The 19,105-nt window shown below is 45.8% G+C and overlaps 1 protein-coding gene across 7 annotated transcripts in view; it reads left to right on the forward strand.

Annotated features, from left to right (window-relative positions):
- The window catches only part of CLASP1 (cytoplasmic linker associated protein 1), a 180,676-nt gene extending 169,030 nt beyond the window's left edge, over nt 1–11,646 (forward strand). For all 7 annotated transcript variants that reach the window (XM_034062675.1, XM_034062670.1, XM_034062671.1 and 4 more), the window contains 3 exons: nt 2,652–2,858; nt 5,565–5,681; nt 7,467–11,646. In XM_034062675.1, the coding sequence (XP_033918566.1) occupies nt 2,652–2,858; nt 5,565–5,681; nt 7,467–7,553 (411 nt within the window). In that variant the 3' untranslated portion in view covers nt 7,554–11,646. The remainder of the gene's footprint in view (nt 1–2,651; nt 2,859–5,564; nt 5,682–7,466) is intronic.
- The last annotated feature ends 7,459 nt before the right edge of the window (nt 11,647–19,105 follow it).

Consider the following 19,105-nt stretch of genomic DNA (forward strand, 5'->3'; position numbering starts at 1 on the left):
CCAATAGAATTTAAAGTTTAAAAAAATAGAAAAAGTGCAAGCTTTGATTTCTGAAGGTGTCTGAAAACATTTACTACAGTATTTGGAGTTGTTGAACAGCAAAAATCCCAAAAGGCCTGTGTCCACATAGCTGGGTTTTTTTAGCTAGTGATTTGCTTGTGTATGTTGTTAAACTGATTACAGGATATCTGAGCTCTCTGTAAGTTCACTGCATTGTTTGTGGAAACCTTGACGGTAGCAGGATTTCAGCACTGGGAAAGCAGATATCAAAAGCTGCAGTGCCAAGAAGTTAATTCCTTTAAAGGAGAGACCTCCTGGGAGCTCCTGACTTCATCCAGTCCAGCAATTCAATGTCGTGGTCCCAAAGCATGGCATTAGGTTTCCCTTAAATACCTGGGTGTTTCCCAATGAAGTCACACAGTGCTTGCTTTTAAGCTAGCTTACATGGAAAACTACTAACCTTCATGCTTCTCATGTGTGAAATTGAAGAGGAATTAGCAAAAAAATATCTGGAAGAGAAAACTTGCTGGAATTGGGAAAAGAAACATTCCTTTCTGGTTGGTTAATTCATTCACAGATCTTTCAGGATGATTTTTTTTAAATACTGACCACATTGTGGATCGACATTCTTTTTGGTGTATGTTCTAATAATATAATTAAATGCTGAGAAAGCCCTGAAGTAGATGGAACAGTTTGACAACTTTTCTTCTGTAAATAGGGCACTGATAAAGAAGCAGTCATCGTCTCAGGTGTGCTTTACCATCCTGCCTGTACATTGCCTGCGTGCAATTTTTGTAGCATGTGAAGTACCTGAGATCTTGTTCACTGTTGAGTTTGCTTTAGAGGATGCCAACAGCTAAGTGAATCAAGTTTTATTACTTCTTGGGTGTACAAGTACCTTGTAACAATTCCTGTTTCAGGGACATAGCTGTCAGTCAGTGTAATATGATTGGTAGTGGTGTATCTGTGATGTGAAGATTGTAGGTGAAGCAGGCTTTGTAGATGGAGATGATCTCTTCTGGTCTATAAGTTATTGCTACCTTAAAAATCAGTTAAACGTTTCTGGAAAATGTTTTTAGTCCAGGCAGGGAGACGTTCTTGTCTCGGTAAGAGCTGAGATAAACTTCCAGATACTCCACAGTAGTTACTTAAAAATAATTGAAGCTTGCCTTCATTTGAGGCTTTGCTAGAGCCACATCTGTCCATGTGTTGCCTCAGTCAAATAGAAATCCCTGAGTTTGATATCATGACATGGTGTGGAAGAGGGGAAGGAGGAGAATCCAGCAGCTGTGGCTTCAGTCTAAGTGATAGGAGATCTGTGGTTCGATTTGTTTGCTTGTTTTGCTGATTTCCTAGTGCTGGTTTCAAAGTATTGACTTCAGACAACACCAGGTAGTTCAGCTTAGGTGAGTTAGAGAAGTGGTGCTGGCATCTGAGCTTCCTGCACAGTTGGGGAAAAGGGACTGCCTTGAAAAGCTTATTAATGCTCCTGGGCTCAAAGATTGCCTGGGGCTAACAGGGAGACCCTAAGCATGAGGATTTGTGAATGCATCTTTCTTCTTAGAATTGAGGTGTTGGATGTAATTCTGCCCACTGGGGCATTTCTGTCCCCTCAAGATTTATGCTCCCTTAAAAATAAGCCCTGAGAAGTGAGGAGTGAGAAGAGGTGAACAAAAGTGTCCTACATCTTTTTTACTGAAACAAGAACATGGGGAGCAGAGAGTACGTGATTTTTGTCCAGGAAGAGTGTGGCCAAGGGGGAAGCCTCATTTTGTTGCCTGGCAGTTAGCACAGACACTTGAAAAAAGAAAACTTGCCTTCCCATCCTGTTTTTTTTTTTATCATGGGAGGAGAGACCAGGATTGGGTCTTACCTCTTCAGCAGCTGTCCTACCCACTGCAGAAGAGTGTGAAAGTTGTGAATTTGCCTTTTCTCCGAGTAAGAATTGAATTAGATTTAGGATCTCCCTTGTTTTGTATGACTGCAGTACAGTGTGGGCCAGTTGCAGAAAGTGCATGCTGCGTCTGTTTCCATGTGTGTTTCCTGGTTTATAGTGATCCCAGTGCTTGCCTTAATGGGTTAGATGTGCTGAGAGCACAGCTTCCTAGTCAGGGACAGCCTAAGGCCTTACTGTGTCTGTAGCCTGGGTTTGATTACAGTATTTGCTTAGCTGCAAAAGGGCAGGACACATTTGTGTAGACATCGGTCTCTCAGTTTGGACACCCAGGCACTCAGCAGGTGACATCCATACTAAAAGGTGCAATGATGTTATTCATTATAACATTTAAGAGATAAATTTTGTATTGTCTGAACTGGTAGATTTAGGTTCTTTTCACAGTGGCTGGAGAGATGTCATCCTCTCACTTTTCCTATGATGGGAATGCTTGTCTGTCTTGGGTGGCAGATTACTCTTTCAAGCTAGCCACAACTTTGATATAGTTACATTAGACAGGATGGACTTCCTCACACTGGCTGGAATAAGTATGTCACTGGAGGTGACGGATGTGAGTTGTCAGTCACCTCTCATAAAGCCTCCTGTGGATATATTAATGACCATCCCTATGCATTTCCTGGCAGTCATTCCTAGTACACTTAATGGGTTGTGACGTGTGACCTCATTAATGTAAGATTTGGCTCTGCTTTCGTTCTAGGTCGTCAGAGCTGCTGAAGAAGCTGCTTCCACACTGGCAAGTTCCATCCACCCTGAGCAATGCATCAAGGTGCTTTGCCCCATCATTCAGACTGCAGATTATCCAATTAATTTAGCTGCCATCAAAATGCAGACAAAAGTAATTGAGAGGATTTCAAAGGAATCGTTGCATCAGCTCCTTCCTGATATCATTCCTGGATTATTACAGGTATGGTATCCCGTGTCACAAACGCTCCTGAGCACAAACCACCACTGAGTAATTTGTGAGGTCTGTGACCTCAGAGAGAATGGATGGACCCTTCTGGGGCTAGATTTTGTTAAAGTTTTTATCATTTAAGTTTTTATATTTAAGTTTTTAATGTTAAGAAAAAGAAGATTCAGCTTTTTCTGTTTATGTTCCACAATTAGAAGCCTTGGGCTAACTCTTAAATAAGCCACATAATAAATCTGAGTGTAGGAGTCATCCACATCTTATGCTGTCTCAGTACATCCGAAGTGATATATCTTGTAGTCTCTTTTATTTCTGCTGAGCTGATCTGTGTTCTGATTGTACTTTGCACTTGAATTTGAATCCCAGTAGGCAGGCTGGTCCTTTCTTCTTTCCAAAATCAGGACTGAGCTGCTTGCTGACTTCATTCAGCCTCTTTCATAAGCCTCTCAGACTGGGTGGGGAGCTGTGTTTTTGCCAGCGTTAAGGCTTGGTCTTACAATGCAAATTTGACTTTCAGCATTGGCTGTAGGAATGTTGTCTTCTGTCCCCCTGCACAAGCAGCTGGCAGTGTCAGTGGCTGGGATGAGGCTGCAAGCAAGAAGGAAATAAGGGGAGGCAACAGTGAGAGAGGAGAGAGAATGTGTATGTGTTCACTGGAGAGAGATTGTGGCAGGAACAGATCAGTCAGTGTGAAAGGGGAGACATGTTTGTGTGGGTAAGACTTCAGTGGAGAACTGGGGTAAAGAAGCCCTCTTTGCTGTGAGCATAAAAAGTCGGAAGGACAAGAGCGAAGTCAGAAATTCCCCTTCTGCATCCTAGGGTTCGTCTCAACTTTGTGGTGTCAGCTCTTGCAATTCTTTTCTTAAATTTCAGCTTCTGGGAATCAGACAATTCTGTATTGATATAAGCTTTTGTTGTGCAAAGAGTTTAGCCATCATTGTTGGAGACAACAGTTGGAACAGTGGAGCTTCAGTGCACTAGAAAAGTTTGAGAGCAGCAAGCCTTTAAAAATGCAGTTATATTTGTTTATTAAATTGCTTCCATGTCTTAACATGGATCTTATTTCAGAGCATAGATACTTCCTCACCTTAGAAACTCCTAGTGATAGAAGAATTCTACTCCTCATATTTGGGAAATATTTTGGGATCCTAGTTGTAGGACTGTGTGTGGAGGGAATAACCAGTGTGCTTCTTTACCATGCCAAGGCTACTGGCAGAATGGTGAAGAGGCAAGTATGAGACAGTGCCAATATGACCACAAGCATGCAGCTCAGCATCTTGGAGTGGGATCTCGCTGACTCCAGTGAACTGCTGGGGATCTCCATGCAGGAACAGGGCTTAGCTGGGGGTGTCATGGTGCTTGCCCTGGTCCCAGTGCAGAGCTCTGGCTCCCTCAGAGCCCGGGGCATAGTGGTAGGCTGTGAGGCAGTCTCCCATGTGCTGCATCTTGATACCCTAAGGCTGACATAGCTTTGAGCCCATATAATGTCCTGAGTGAATGCTCTAACTGTTGAGCTGTGTTATTAAATTCTGGGAAAAGAAGCACGGCCTTGCAAGCAAGTTGGCAAACAGAGAGGTGGGGTGATGGTCCCACTGGTGCACGCATGGCAGGCTCTACCAACCCATCACCCACCAGGACACAGCCCTCAGGCCTCAGCACCACATGGGTGTGCCTGCCCTCATGGGAGTAATTTGGGATAGACACATAAAATTCCAGGCCCACAGGGAAACTTAAGGTCAAGCAGAGGCATCTGATTATCTCAGGAAGCCTTTGGGTTGGGACCCATGAGACTGTGTCCTGCATCTCAACTCTCCTTCCAGCAGTGGGCTGTGTCTTAGTGGGTGTTCCTCTGCTGTAAGCCTGGGCTCAGCCTTTTTTCCACCTCTGTCTTCAATAGCTTGGTGTTTCTCTCAGCTCATCTGGATCTTATGCTTTTCTAGCTCAGAGCTCATTGGGATTGCAGACTGTCATTTCACACTGTATTTTGACCCTGCAGCTATAACAGCCTCAGCTGTGCTGCATTCCTTGTCCTGGCTTTCCCAGCAGAGGTCACCCTGCATCTGAAGGAGCCTTAGGCTGAAGTGATGTCTTCGTTTCTCATGGGATGGCTACTTACTGATGAATCACTGCCTGAGTACAGGACTGATGTCACTAGCTGCTAAGTGACCTGGTGGCTAGCTTGAGTTCTCCTGGATCTGCCAGAAATCTGGTACACCTAAAGGGGTCTCTCATTATGTTATTGTCTGGTATTACCTGATAAGTAATCAGAAAGCTTCAGATTACAGAGGCAGTTCAGTGTGAAGTGTTTAAGGCTTTTCTGAAGGCAAGCTGGGAGCGTGAGGGCTCCCCTCCAGGAAGTCCTGACCATCTAGGATAGTGTATGGTTATCTGAAATGGCCAGAGGAGTGTGTATATTTGGTGGAGTCCTAAGTGCATATTGGGGGAACTGTTGTTGCTCAATGCTACAACATTAATCTTAATGTGATAGTAATAATCTATACTATCAGGAACAAATAGGATGTGATTGTATTCTCTCGCTCTTGGAATATTCAGGTTGCAAACTGTTATGTTAAGCAGAGCTTTTTCTGTTGCTCTGTTAAGTCAGGCACATTTACAGAGTGTTCATCAGCTCTTTAGTATACTGCTCTGAAAGGATGTTGGTGAATGCTGTTTGACTGCTGACCTTTTTCCCTTGTTTCGCAGGGTTATGATAATACAGAGAGCAGTGTCCGTAAAGCTAGTGTATTTTGCCTAGTGGCAATTTATTCAGTAATTGGAGAAGAACTGAAACCTCATCTCGCACAACTCACAGGAAGCAAGGTATGAGAGTAAATGCATCTCTGGGCTCTTGATTATAGCTAGCTAAATGGCTTGCACTACCAACAGCAAGACCAGTGGCATCACAGTAGTTCTGGGTCAGGCTCCTTGTACTATGTTAATCGTATCTCACCCTACCAAACACTACTGGAACAGCACAGCATTTGCTCAGCAGTGTGAGCATTTGAAATCCCACTAAGAAAAATTTTATGGGATACAGATATGGGTTTCATGATGCTTTTGATCCTGTGTAACTGCAAGCTGCCACTGAGCAGGTCCTTCCCACTTACAGCCATGTTTAACTTGTCCCTTCAGTGCTGCATCCAGGGGTGTCTCTGCAGTGAGTTGGTTCAGCTGGCTGCTCCGGCTGAAAACCAGTTCTGCAATCCATCTTAATTAGCTTTCAGTCTGTTCTGCAGCTGTGTGGGTAACCCAGTGCAAAGAGTGGTGGGAATGCATGGCTGGGATGGGTGGCAGAGCAGGTTCTCTCAGCAGCAGGTTGTGGTTTGGCCGGTAGAAATGCAAGTAACACCTCACTTTTGATAGCATGGCAGTGTTCGTTCTGGGACACCAACCAGTTCAAGTGGCCCTTGAGAGGACTTTGTGCCCTAGAGTCAGGTTAACAGCAAAACTGAAGTTCTGATCGGTTGCTGCAAGTAATACCAACTCCTTAGTTCAACTCTGGCCTTCAGACAGGAGATGGCATTTCATATAGAAGCAGGTAGTGTCTGTTTTTCAGAGCTGTTCAGGGAGCCATCACAAGATTTCTTCTCCTGTTTGAAGTCATGATAACCAAAATTTCTATGCAATTTTACAAACAATTCTGCATTTTTGTTTCTGAAATAGATCTCTGCATGTGGATAGGTATGTTTAGTTTAGAAGGCTTCATTATGTTATTTTGAAACAATAATTTATTTCATGGATAGTGGCACAGGAAGCATGGCATAGGCCAAAACAACCTGAGACTGAAGACACTTGGATTTTATTTCTGAATTGAGTTGCCTTGTCCTTAAACAAATTACTTGTGCCTCCAAATTGCTCTGTAAAGAGATAGCTATGAGTGCTGAGGTTTACCTCGTTATATTTGGGCAGTCAGGAAATCCCCCTATAAAATGTTGTAGAGACTTTATTATCCCAGTATCCTAGGTGCCACGGACTTACTCCACCACATAACTAACTATAAACATGTGAGTAATTCTTCTGGGTTTATGCAGACTGCCTGTGTGTTTAAAGTTAAATGTGTGCGTGAGTCATTGCAGGATCTGGAGCTAAGGTGGTAAGGCAGAAAAAGAAAACAAGCCCATGCAGAGGAAGTATATAGTCATAACAACTGCAGTTTCACTAGATGTACTAAGTTAGTGAAGATATTTAAATGTCATTGAAAATGACCATTTTATAAAGCATGAAAAGTTCCGGGTGTTTCCTAGGAGGGACCATGGCTCTTGGATGGCTGTGTACCTGCAGCCCTACTGACCTCTGTGGGATTCCTGCCCACCCAGAGCAGGCTGCAGGGTTGAAGTCTGTGAACTGGTGGCTGCTAAAGTGAAATGCAGTAGGATTTTCTAAATCCTATGAAATCTCTCTAACTTCAGTGGGACTAGGTGTAACCTCCTGCCTCTGTCTGTCCTGAAATACACTGAGCTTTGCTTCTCATTTTCTCCAGGGAGCCCAGTGTCAGTGCACTCAAAACTCAGTTCACCACAGAATGGGAGTTTTAGGATCTGAAATTGACATTTGTCCACCTGTTTTTCCTGGCATCTTCTCCTCATGTTTGTTTGTTTCTTTCAGATGAAGCTACTAAACTTGTACATAAAGAGGGCCCAGACCACCAACAGCAACAGCAGCTCCTCTTCAGATGTTTCAACGCACAGTTAATGGAGATATGTGGACATATGTGTAGACTTAGAAGCAATCAATGGTGCCTCTCAGAGACCTTTCTGCTACTCTTCACTGGCGTGCTCCATCAGCTCAAGGAGGCCATGCAGATATTTATTGCAATCAGTATTTTAGTTCCTTAAAAGCATTTATGTAGAATCTTACTGGTATTGAATGTAAAGGAAGCAAGGTCTGTGTTGCAGTCTTCATTAAAAGTGAACAACAGAAAGCCATACTTAAACATATTTGTATAGCCTGCTGAAATCTCAGAAATATGTTTAGGTTAGCATTCCAAAACTGAGTTCAGAAACCTGGATATGTGTAAAAGTCAAACAAATCTTATTGGTTTAGTTCATACCCAGTTTTGGTTTCTATGTGCTAGTTACCTGCTCTCTTCCCATCAGCTGCTCTGGCTAGGTTCTCTTACAAGTCTTGTGGTCCTGTTTTGTACTCCCTGCTGCATCTGGCCTAATGTGCAGAGCTGTCTGCAGGGAGATCTTTGCAGATGTGGTTGTGATTCCAGCCTTGGATGCTTTAATACTGGGAGATATCAAGTGAGTAATGAAAAAGTAGGTTCTTTTTAAACATCTGAGATTTTGTACATAGTTGTTCTGACTGACCTTCGATAGGCTAATTTCTCTGTAACTGCTCTCCAGCCAGCTGTGCTGTGCAGAACAGCTGGGCTTTTGCTCTTTTCACTGACTGTGTAAATATTTCTCCCCTCCTAACCCATTTGGCTCTTTCATACACTCAAAAGACTCTCCAGGTTACTTGTTACTCCACAAAGGGAACCTGAGACCCAGTTCTGGGACTGATGGCCTGCAAACGGGACACTGGAGTTGGGTGGATGCATATTGGATTAGGTTCTGAGTATGCCCGTGGGTGGGCAGTGGGGGCTCGCAGGGCTGTATCTCAGTGCTGCCTTGTGAGGCTAGCTGCATTTTTGAAGTATATAGTGTCAAAGGGCTGATCTGCTGCTCTGACCTGACCCACTGGCAGTGGGTGGTGAACGGCTTTGTCCCCACAACTCCGTTATGCTTTGGGCAAAATGTTCACCCCAGAGGACAGAAAGGGCTTCTGAAACGGAACAAAAAGACCCTGTGGAAGCACCTGCTGAGCCAGCTGGGACAATGCTGGTTGCCTGCCACATCTCTCCTCCTGTGCCTGAAGAGCCTGCAGTGCTGTTAGCTGCCTTTAGAAACCTCTTTCTTCCTGGCCAGCACCACGCACAGCTCTGCTGGGTGCTCTGCATTTTGGAGGGGTGTGGAGAGCCCTTGCTGGGCACTACTGTCAACAGGGTGCTCTGGATAAGGGTACCAGAAAGCAAATGCTTTTGCAGCCTAATGACACAGACCAGGTCAGTGCCAAACCAGCAGCAGCCAAATACCCCACAGCACCAGCTTTCCCAAAGGGAGATTCTCTGTTTGGAAATGGTGAGCACCCCTGCCTCTGCCTGTAACCAGGGGAAGCAGGAGGATGCTCGTGCTTTGTTTGGCCCTGAGCTGGATCCTGGCTGATGGGCATGCCCACCCCAAACATACAGTGGACGGGAGCTGGCTTTTTGCCTGCAGTGCCAGCAATGCAAGAGGATGGTGGACCTTCAGCTTATGGCTGCAGCTGTGCTGATGGATGTATGCTCCCTGGCTATTCTCAGTGCCTTGGTCTCTCTCCAGCCCCTCCATTTCCCCTTTGGGAGGCTGAAGGGACACCTTGGTAGTGTACTGAGAATGTGAAAGTCTACTGCAGAAGGGAGTGCAGTGAGGATGGTAAAGCCACATTGTTCTCCCTTCCCATCAGTTCATCCCTGTGTGTCTAACCCCTGGCCTCAAGGACCTGGAAGCTGATGCTTGGTGCCACCTCCCTTCCCAGTCCTCAGCTCAGGAAGGACTGGGGACTGGTGGGAACTGTGTGAGATTGGGCTGCAAAGCTTGTTGGTCCTTTTCCCTACTGATGTGAGAACAGAGGAGGTGACCTGCTCCCAGGTATGTTAGGGTGTGTCCAGGCTTTTGCTGGCTGCAGGGTTGGTTCCTTCAATTTTCCCCATGAGTAACGCCATAGCAGGAGAAATGGTGAGATCTTGGTGGGTGGGATTCTCCCAGGGTCTTTCCCACAGGCTCAGAAAAGCCATCCTCACCAGAGGGAGGATTGGCTGCTCCATGGTTGGTGTCTCCCTTTCCGTGGACCATTTCTTTTCAACATCTTTCAGTATGCTTGTTAGTATATTCTTCTTTTTCTTTTTAAATTTTGAACGATTCAGATTATTTTAGTTCAACACAAATTTATTTTCCCTTTTGAGGAAATACTCAGCTGACTTGTTGGCAGCAGTTAGCTGTCTTGTGTGAATTTTTAGTGGTGGGTTTGGGGTTATTTTTTGTTGTTTGGTTTGGTTTTGATTTTTTTTTTTAAGTTGGACTTTGACTTCTTAGTATTTATGCCTCTCCTTCTCCCCATCTCAGTTCAGCATCTTCTGTTCCAGATCTGTGGTTCAGAAAGTCAGCACAGCTGACCAGATGGAGATTAGTCCCTCCCAGCTGTAATGGAGCTTGGTCCATCACCGTTTGCCGTTTCTTTATTATTGTTTTTAATGGCACACTGTAGTAAATCTCCAGGAATTTAATTCCTTCTCAAATGTTTTTTATATATTTTATCAAATCCTGTTAGTATGCACTGAGAGTGAACGCACTGTATCGTCCCTGAGCTGACGCTGGTGCCTGTGCTGACACTGCGGTAGGAGTTAACAGCTCGTCCTTGGCAAAGATACATGTAACTGGCTGCTGCTCCAGTGACCTGTGTTTTCCAATACTATTGGCACACGTGGGACTGCAAATGGTAGAACCAGGCCTTACTTTCTAAATCAGATTTGGTTCTGTTTGTCAACAGATGCTCTTTAATGTGCTACTTAATTTTGTTACGTGAGTCAGTCAAGGATTGTTCATCCTTTGAGTACTCTAGAAGTATGTTATACCTGTATACAGTAGAGAGCATTCTGCTTAGGTATTTATAAGTCATTGCGTATAATGTACATAGTAAGGTTGTTTAGTATGTTGAACATGACCCAATTAATTTTTTTGTGTTTCCTTTGAAGTACTCAAAGGGCTAGCTCTGAATGTCACCTCTCTGATCTCCAGTGTTCTGACTTCAACAAGCTGTACAATCATTCTGTTTTCTCTTCAGCAAGCATAAAGGTCTCTCTGGCTACAAATCACAGTGTCCATATACGCTTGCAGAGAAAGATCTGCATGCTGGCAGTGCCTCACCGCACCGGTGAAGCTTGTGTTCATGTTCTCCCGGCAGTAGGCACCTACTGCAGCTGACTTCTTTTCCTTGCTGCCCATTATGGAGGGCTTCAATTTTTCGTATCTTAAAAAAAAAAAAAAAGAAAAAAAATAGTGTATTTTCTTTGCCCACCATGCTCTAGAAGTCTGAATGGGAGAAAACTCTCAGCAGACAGTGGCTCCTGGCTGCAAGGTTGCCGAAATCTCAGATATGGATGTTTTTTCTGCCATTGGCTGCACCAGTGCTCCGTGGGCATGGGCAAATACCAGATCCATCCGCCCCACAGGTCTACGTACTGTAGTTCTCATGTAGTGCAGAAATATCGAGGCATGTGGCTTTCTTAAGGTACACTATGTGTGCTTGCCTGGATTACAATACAATACGAGACTGTCTTTTTTTATTGCTTATTACTAGCTTACCAATAACCTGTATAAGTAATGTAACTTGCATCTTTGTCATCAAAACCTTTTCTCCCCACCCCTTTATTTATCAAACATAATATTACATATTAAGGGACAGAAAAAATAGACCTTTGTAGAATACAGCAGGACATTGCTAACAATGTTTTAAATGGGAAGTAAAAACCGCTCTGAAAAATGCCAGCCATGAGAAATGACTTTGTTGGCACCGTGTTCATGCGCATGTATTTTTTTCTATTTTTTCCGCTTTTGTCATGTTACATCCATATCTGTATTTATATCTTATTTGTTTCACTTTTGAGTGTATCATGGCAATTGTACAGATGGTTTTTGTTAACATTTACGTGATAGAATTTGCTAAGAAAAAAAAAATAAAACCTTTTGAGTTTGCCCTAGAAGGAGTTGGGTTTCTTTTGTGGAGGAGAAATTAGTAGTAAAGTAGATTAATTATCCAACACAACTCCTTATCCCAACAGCCTCTGCTTGTAAAGGATCTGCTCTTATTCCTGCCCTGGCTGCTGTGTTTTTCTGTCTTAGAGGTGGGTTGGTGGGCTGTTTCCTACAGGCACCAGTGTGTGAGTGGCAATGGGGCCAGCAGGCAGCTGATCTTACGGGGTGCTGGTCTTTTGCTGTCAGTTTTTAAAGGCTTTTTGAAAATTATGATTTGAGAGGATTCTTGGGAGCATTTATGACCTTTGGAAGAAGGGGCAGGCAACTCAGGAGGACTACAAAGATGATGTAGGGGGAAAATTAGAAGGGCCAAAGCCTGACTAGAATTTAATCTGTCTACTGCTGTAAAAGGTGATTAAAAATGTTTCTATAAATACATTAGCGATAAAAGAAGGGCTAAGGAGAATCTCCTACTGGATATGGAGGCAAACATAATGCCAAAGCATGAGAAAAAGGATGAAGTACTTGATTCTTTCTTTACCTCAATATTCTATAAAAGGCCACTTGTGCTTAGGGTACCCAGCACCACGAGCTGGAAGAGAGGGACAGGAAGTAGAATGAAGCTCCCATAGTCCAAGAAGAAATGGTCATCAATCTGCTACACCACTTACACACACACACACAAGTCTACAGGGCTGGATGGAATTGATCCAAAGGCAGTGAGAGAGCTGGTGGAAGTGCTCACTGAGACACTTGCAATCATTTATCAGCAGTTCTGGCTAACTGGAAAGGTCCCAGTTGACTATAAGTTACCAAATGTGATGCCCATCTACAAGAAGGGCTGGAAGGAGGATCTGGAGAACTACAGGCCTGTCAGTCTGACCTTAGTGCAAGGAAAGGTTATGGAGCAGATCATCCTGAGTGCCATCATACAACATGTACAGGACAACCAAGCTAACAGGCTCAGTCAGCATTGGTTTAGGAAAAGCAGGTCCTGATTGACTAACCTAATCACGTATGACAAGGTGACCTGCTTGCTGGATGAGGGAAAGGCTGTGGATATTGTCTACCTTTAGACTTTAGTAAAGCCTTTGACACCATTTCCCACCACATTCTCCTGGAGAGACTGGCTGCTTGTGGCTTAGACAGATGTTCTCTTGGTTGTATTCAGATTTGTGCCCCTCACTACAAGAAAGACATTGAGATGCTGGAGTGTGTTCAAAGAAGGGCAACAAAGCTGGTTAAAGGTTGACAGCACAAGTCTTAATGAGGAGTGGCTGAGGGAACTGGAGAAAATGAGGCTCAGGGGAGACCTCACTCTACAACAACCTGATACCAGGTTAGGAGCTGGTCTCTTCTTCCAAGTAACAAGTGGTACAACAAGAGGAAATGGCCTCAAGTTGCACCAGGGGAAGTTTAGATTGGCTATTAGGAAAAACATCTTCACCAGAAGGGTTGCCAAGCATTGGAACAGGGCTCCCTGGTAGTGGCTGAGTCACCATCCCTGGAGGTATTTAGAAGACATGTAGATGTAGCACTTAGGAGCATGGGTTAGCAGTGGACTTGGCAGTGCTGGGTTAATAGTTGGACTTGATCTTAACGGTCTTTTCCAACCTAAACAATTCTATAATTCTATCGATTTTGGTGTGTCCTTTAGGGCTGCAGCTGCAATGTGTTGACAAGGGAGTTTGTTTATTGAACTGCCTCAAAGTATCTGTCCCTTGTAGCTCCCTTGTTATGAAATCCCTTGTTATCCTAAGCCACATGATTGCTTCACACATGGAGAATGGGGAATGGCTGTAATTGGCCGAGACAGTCTTGCCAGGCTCTCCCTATGGTGGAATACTGGACTTGCTGCCAGCAATTAACAGTAGTTAGCAGATTCCTGGCAAGTATGAAGGCCTGCTCTAAGCACTTGCAGCCCATTCTCAATCTGTCTGTCCTGGAGGGTCTGGACTGCTGCCAGTTTCTTTACAGGCCAACACTTTGTAATCCCCCTCAGATTATTTTGCGACCCCTTCTCTCCCCGAGGGATGCACCAAAGAGCAGCTCGGTGCACGTCAGCGGAGCTGCACTCCTGCACCAGGTGCCTTGTCTGCTTTTTGGCTCCAGTTAAAACATAAGATGTTTTGGCTTCAGACCCCTTGAGAAAGTGCAGCTCAGCTGATCAGCGGTAACTTGTGAAGTTAAATAATTCCACTGCTTCTGTTTGTGCAACCCTATTGCTTGCTTGTGCAACCCTCGTTTACCCTCCCTGAGCAAATCTCACACACTCCTCTCTTCATCAACGCAACACATTTTTCCTACTTTGCCCTTTCATAGACATCCATGAAAGGGCTCTCACCAGCGAGTGAGTTCCAGCCCTGGCAGAAGCCTGCTAGGAGGAGGCTTAAGTCAGAAATGCAAGTAATACTGACCTTGAGGAGGCAATGACAGACCATAAATCTCCATCCTCTACTGTGATGGGGAAAAAACACTCCTGCAAGGCTTTGGGGAAGCTGCTGGGGCAACATGGGCATGGAAGTCAACCTGAGCATCAGGTGAGGATGGAGGGGTAGTTGTGTGTTTAGGACTAGAAAATAACCCTCACTTGTGATCACCAGTCACAGATCCATTGGCAGGTAATATGAGGTTATAACTAATATATGTGTGTAAAATGAGCTGGAGAAGGTTGTTTCAGTATCAGGGTCAGTAGCACACAGCTCTTTCCTGCCTGGGCAGCATGCATGCATGCATGGGAAGACAATTACACCACTGCTGTTGCTGTGCTCTCCTGGACCACTGCAGCTGCAGCACAGGAGATGCTTTTCAGGTTCTCAGGTTCTCCCTGGGGATCTGACTGCAGCCAAAGGCTCGGGAAATACTGGCCCATTAAACCCAAGGCCCTTACGCAACATTGCTCTCTGCTTCCCTGTTGCTTTGTCATAACTTGGCATGTACTGAAACACTGCCACGGCTTTCCAAAAAAGGGCTATTTCTATCTAAACTCAAGTGCCAGCCAGGAGCCAGCAATCCTCCTTGCTGCCCAGCACAGGGGTCAGCAGGAATGAGTCCATTGTCCATTGAGTCAGGCACAATACATAGAGACAATGGTCACAGGGGCTTCAGCTCTCTGAAGGACCTGGGGCTGAGGCTGGAGGGCTCAGCAGAAAACAGACACTTGGGTGCAACGAACAGGCAAGAGCTTGTCTGGAAGTGAAGGAAACGGGGAGCTGGCAGTGGAGGGGAAAGGCAGTATAAACCAGACTGAGCTAACACAGGGCCGGGGGGATTACAGGGTGCCAGGGAACCTGCTCGCAATCACGTCAGGTACAAAGCAGCACTCCAGAGCTGAGGGGTAATGAGTAATTAATGAGGAGAGGGATGAAATTCATAATGACTTAAAAATGGTCAGGATAATGAAGTCCTTCTCTTTAAATCCACCTTTAACAAGAAAGCTAAGGGAAAGGATTTAGATCAATTAAGAAGTAAAGAGAAGCAATCTTGTAAAAATAGTTATTGACATAAGTGAGAGAACAGCTGGAAAGTCTCTCCATGGTTGAAGTAGCAAATGGCTGAGGCCTATGGCTGAATGGATTTAGGGGGGAAGGTTTGGTTATTAAATGATGGAGAGTTGCAAGAAAACCTGCCTGGACGTTTGTGCTGCTGTCCCCATGCAGGGAGAAGGGGTGATACCAGGCCACACACCCTTGGGGAGTTACTCAGCCTTGGGAGCTGCAGGAGGTGAAACGGAGTGAATGGATTGAAGGCATACACCTCACTGTCTGCCTGCTGGTGCAGGAGCTGCATTGCTGGTGACATGAGACAGACTGTACATGCCCAGCCCACAGCAGCTTCTCTCACAGCCATCTCCATTATGGGCAGCAGTTGCTGGCTGGGTACTGAACCCCAGCTATCAGCTAAGCAGCGATGGCACCTTTTACAGAATCATGGAATCACCCAATTCCTGTATATAATTATTGACTTGTATGGCAAGAGTAGTCAAAGGAGAGCTTCCAGAAGGTGGGACAAGTATGCTCCTGGACATACAGATGTGCTGATTGCCTCTTGCTGGGACCCATCCCACACTCCACTCAGCTCCTGGTTCCAGATGTTGGATGTACAGGGCTCTTGCAATGTGAACTCTATGGGTTTTGGTGCTTGCATGACTTCTCCTTAGAAACACTAAAAGTTTTAACCAATCACTGAATTCAGCAGGCAGGGAGCCGGTGATGATGTCTAGCTGATCTTTGCTGACTAGTTCTGGGGTGATCATGGTGAAGAGCAGCAGGGGGTAGAGGCCACAATCCACTTCTATGGGATGAAGCTGCCCTCCATGAGCATCAGCAGCCACTCGTGAACAGTGGATATGCAATGATCCTCAAAGTGATGGCCCCCATTACCTTCAACTATGCCAAAGCTCAAGTGTCACAAAAGAGGCTGGAAACACTGGAGTTGGCACTAAAACATGTTCATCTCCTCCCTCCTAGGGGAAATATTTTTGGCTTGCTCTGGCTGCCATGCAGGAGGACACTGGGATATTCTTTTCCTTACCTAGATGACCCAGCTTCTTTAGACCTGTAACCCCATCTCCCTCTCCACCGAATAACACCTGTAAGGTTCATTGTGCCTCCTGCCCCCTCCATGGGTGTCCCCAGCACAGGCTCCTTCCTGCTTCACCTGTGCCAAAATGCTTCCCTCACAGCACAGGTTGAGGCTGGCTCGGCATCTCTGTGCAGGTTGGTGCTCGGGGCTGAAAGGGTTAAAGAGCTATCCCTGTCACAGGGGCAAGTTTCTCCACTGCCGGTCTATAAATAGGAGCTGGGTTTCTAATCTGCTTGCCACTTCTTTCCACTACCGGCCAGTTTTATCCTGCTTTTTCCTGCAAGGAGGTACCTGCACCGTGACAGACACTGCTGGGAGAGGGAGGAGAGCAGCCAAATCCTGCCCGGTGAGACACAGCGCCTGTCAGTCCTCCTGTAACCCACCCTGACTAAAACCAAACAATAGCAAACAGGAAAAGAGAGGGGAGAGAAGCATGGCCCAGTAGAGCTGACCCAGGTAAGCAGAGAGCCTCAGCTGCTTTTACACCCCACTGACCCTTGGAGAAGCAGCACCAGCCCAGCTCAGTTTGGCTCCTGGCAGGCTCAGACTGCCCTGTGCTTGTCTGAGCCATCACAGGCACCCCAGAGCTGAGGCTTAAGGTTTGGCCACCCTCTTCCTCGTTAAGCTGTGTCCTCTCAGTGCTGTTGTGGATGCTCCTGGGAGCCTCTTCATATGTCCCTGGACAGCTTTTGCTCAGACACAGTGAAAAAAAAGTAAATATAACAAATATATTCTAATTTATCATTCAATGTGAAAAGTACAGAGCAATCCATCCCCAGAATGCCATGTGTGAATGACGGGCTGCCCTGCTTGGAGGACATGGATTTGGAATTGTAACATTCAGATTGGAAAGTACCCTAAGATCGTCTAGTTCCAACCCCAGTGTCATGGGACACCTCACACTAGACCAGGTTGCCTAAGGCCCTGTCCAGCCTGGCCTCTCCTTCATGCATGGTTTAGCCTTGCAGCGGCCCATTCCCATTGGCATATAAACTGCAAAAGCAATGTCTGTGCTTCCTTTGCTTGTCCAGCTGATTTCCCACAGCCAGCAAGCATCTGTCTGCTCCTGCAGGCTTGGAGGGAAGCACCACCCCACAGCTGGAATGGCAGGAGCTGTGCTGAAGGGTTGTTTGATCCTGCCCAGAACACTGAGCCACAGAGCAAGCTGTTTGACCACAGCTGGACCCGGGGCAATGCCTGGCTCCACTGCTGCTGGGGTTTTGGTATTCTCCAAGACCACTTCCAAAGCCTTTAGCATCTGCTGCAGTGGGGAGATACTTTGCTCTGGGAGCATCTCCACACGGTTACGTATTGATGCTGCTGCTGCAGCAAGCTCAAGATTCAGCCTCTGCTCCCAGCTTTAGCTGCTGGGAAGACCATCTCCTCCCAGGATTTTCCATCTGGTCTAGTGGAAGGTTCTCCTGCCCATAGCAGGGAAGTTGGAACTGGATGATCTTTAAGGTCCCTGACAACTCAAGCTATTCTATGAATCTATGATTTTGGTAGATGGTGCCCACCGGTGCTGACAAGTGTCCCTGGCCATCACTGTGCAGGGTATCAGTTTAACAATTTAGGGACATTTGCAAGACTTCTGCTTTCTGCTGGTTGTTCACTAGTTCCCACCACTTCTTCTTGCAGCTCCCTGCTTTATACCTGGCTACAGATGGTCCCCACTAAATGACCATGGTGGGATTTGTCTCTGGAAGTTTAATAACAGCTTGAGAAGTCCCTGGATGTTGTTCTTTCCACTGAACTTCTTCACATGCCAGTGAACTGAAGCTGCAGAACTGAACAGCAGCTGGGAACTGACAGACAGGTGGGGATATCCTTCCCTTCCTGCTGAAAGGAACCTGCGTCCTACTGCTGGCTAATACCGGGTGTTCAGCAATAGGTGATGGATCCAGGTTTTCCTCTGGGACAAACCTATGATAGCGAGAGGTGGGGACAGGACAGCCCTTTTATTTTCAAGTTAGTGGCTGAATTCCAGAGGTGAGACAATGCTCAGAGCAAGTGGGAACACTGGAAAGGGATCCCCCGAAGCTCAGTCCCTAACAATTCTGCAAGCAGAGGAGAGTGCTTTGGCTCTCCAGGCAGTCCTCTGAGCATGGGCAGGGTCACTGTGGTGAAGGGATGAAAACTTCAGAGCAATAGGTTTAGAAAAGCAAAGTCCCCGAACTTGGCTCTTACTGTGCAGTGCAGGAGCCAGATTCCCCTCTCACTTGCACTGGGACGCTGCTGCAGATTGGAGCACTCCCTTGAGAGTGGTGCTGCTGGGATGTGGGGATATTCTCCCAGTAGCATTTTGCCCTGCAATCGTTATTGGCATGTGGCTTCTCACTCCATTTCCTTTGGCATTTGGCAATCACTGTGTTCTGGGCAAGCGCTAAACATTAACTTAGATTTGTACTTAATAACTCAGTGGTGTGTTTGGAGCCCCACTACAGGAAGGGGATACACTCAGCATCCTTCCCCTGGCCCTGTCAAAGGTTTAGGGCTGCCAAAGCAAGAGTTGCACTGAGCTCACACCAGCATTCACTGAGCACACACCTGTGCTTGGCTGAAGGCATATCCAGGTATCCAACAAGTGTTGTTTTCATCCACCTAAAGTCTTTGATTGCCTTGATTAACACAACTAAGAGGACCTTGCTGATTTGAAAGCAGAGTGAAAAACCTTCTCAGCAGAAATCAAAGCCCTGGAGCGGTCCGGAATGTACAGGAATGGCATTAACAACTAATCCCCACTAATCCAAGATGACATCCTTATCACATGAGAGCATAAAATGTAATTAGAGTTATATAGTGTTATCTCCAGAGTACTAAGAAAATATTAACCAATCCATCTTCCTGATGCTCCTGTGGGGACAGCCCAGCAGTCCAGTTACC

The sequence above is a fragment of the Melopsittacus undulatus genome, chromosome 4, assembly GCF_012275295.1.
Source record: "Melopsittacus undulatus isolate bMelUnd1 chromosome 4, bMelUnd1.mat.Z, whole genome shotgun sequence".
NCBI lineage: Eukaryota > Metazoa > Chordata > Aves > Psittaciformes > Psittaculidae > Melopsittacus > Melopsittacus undulatus.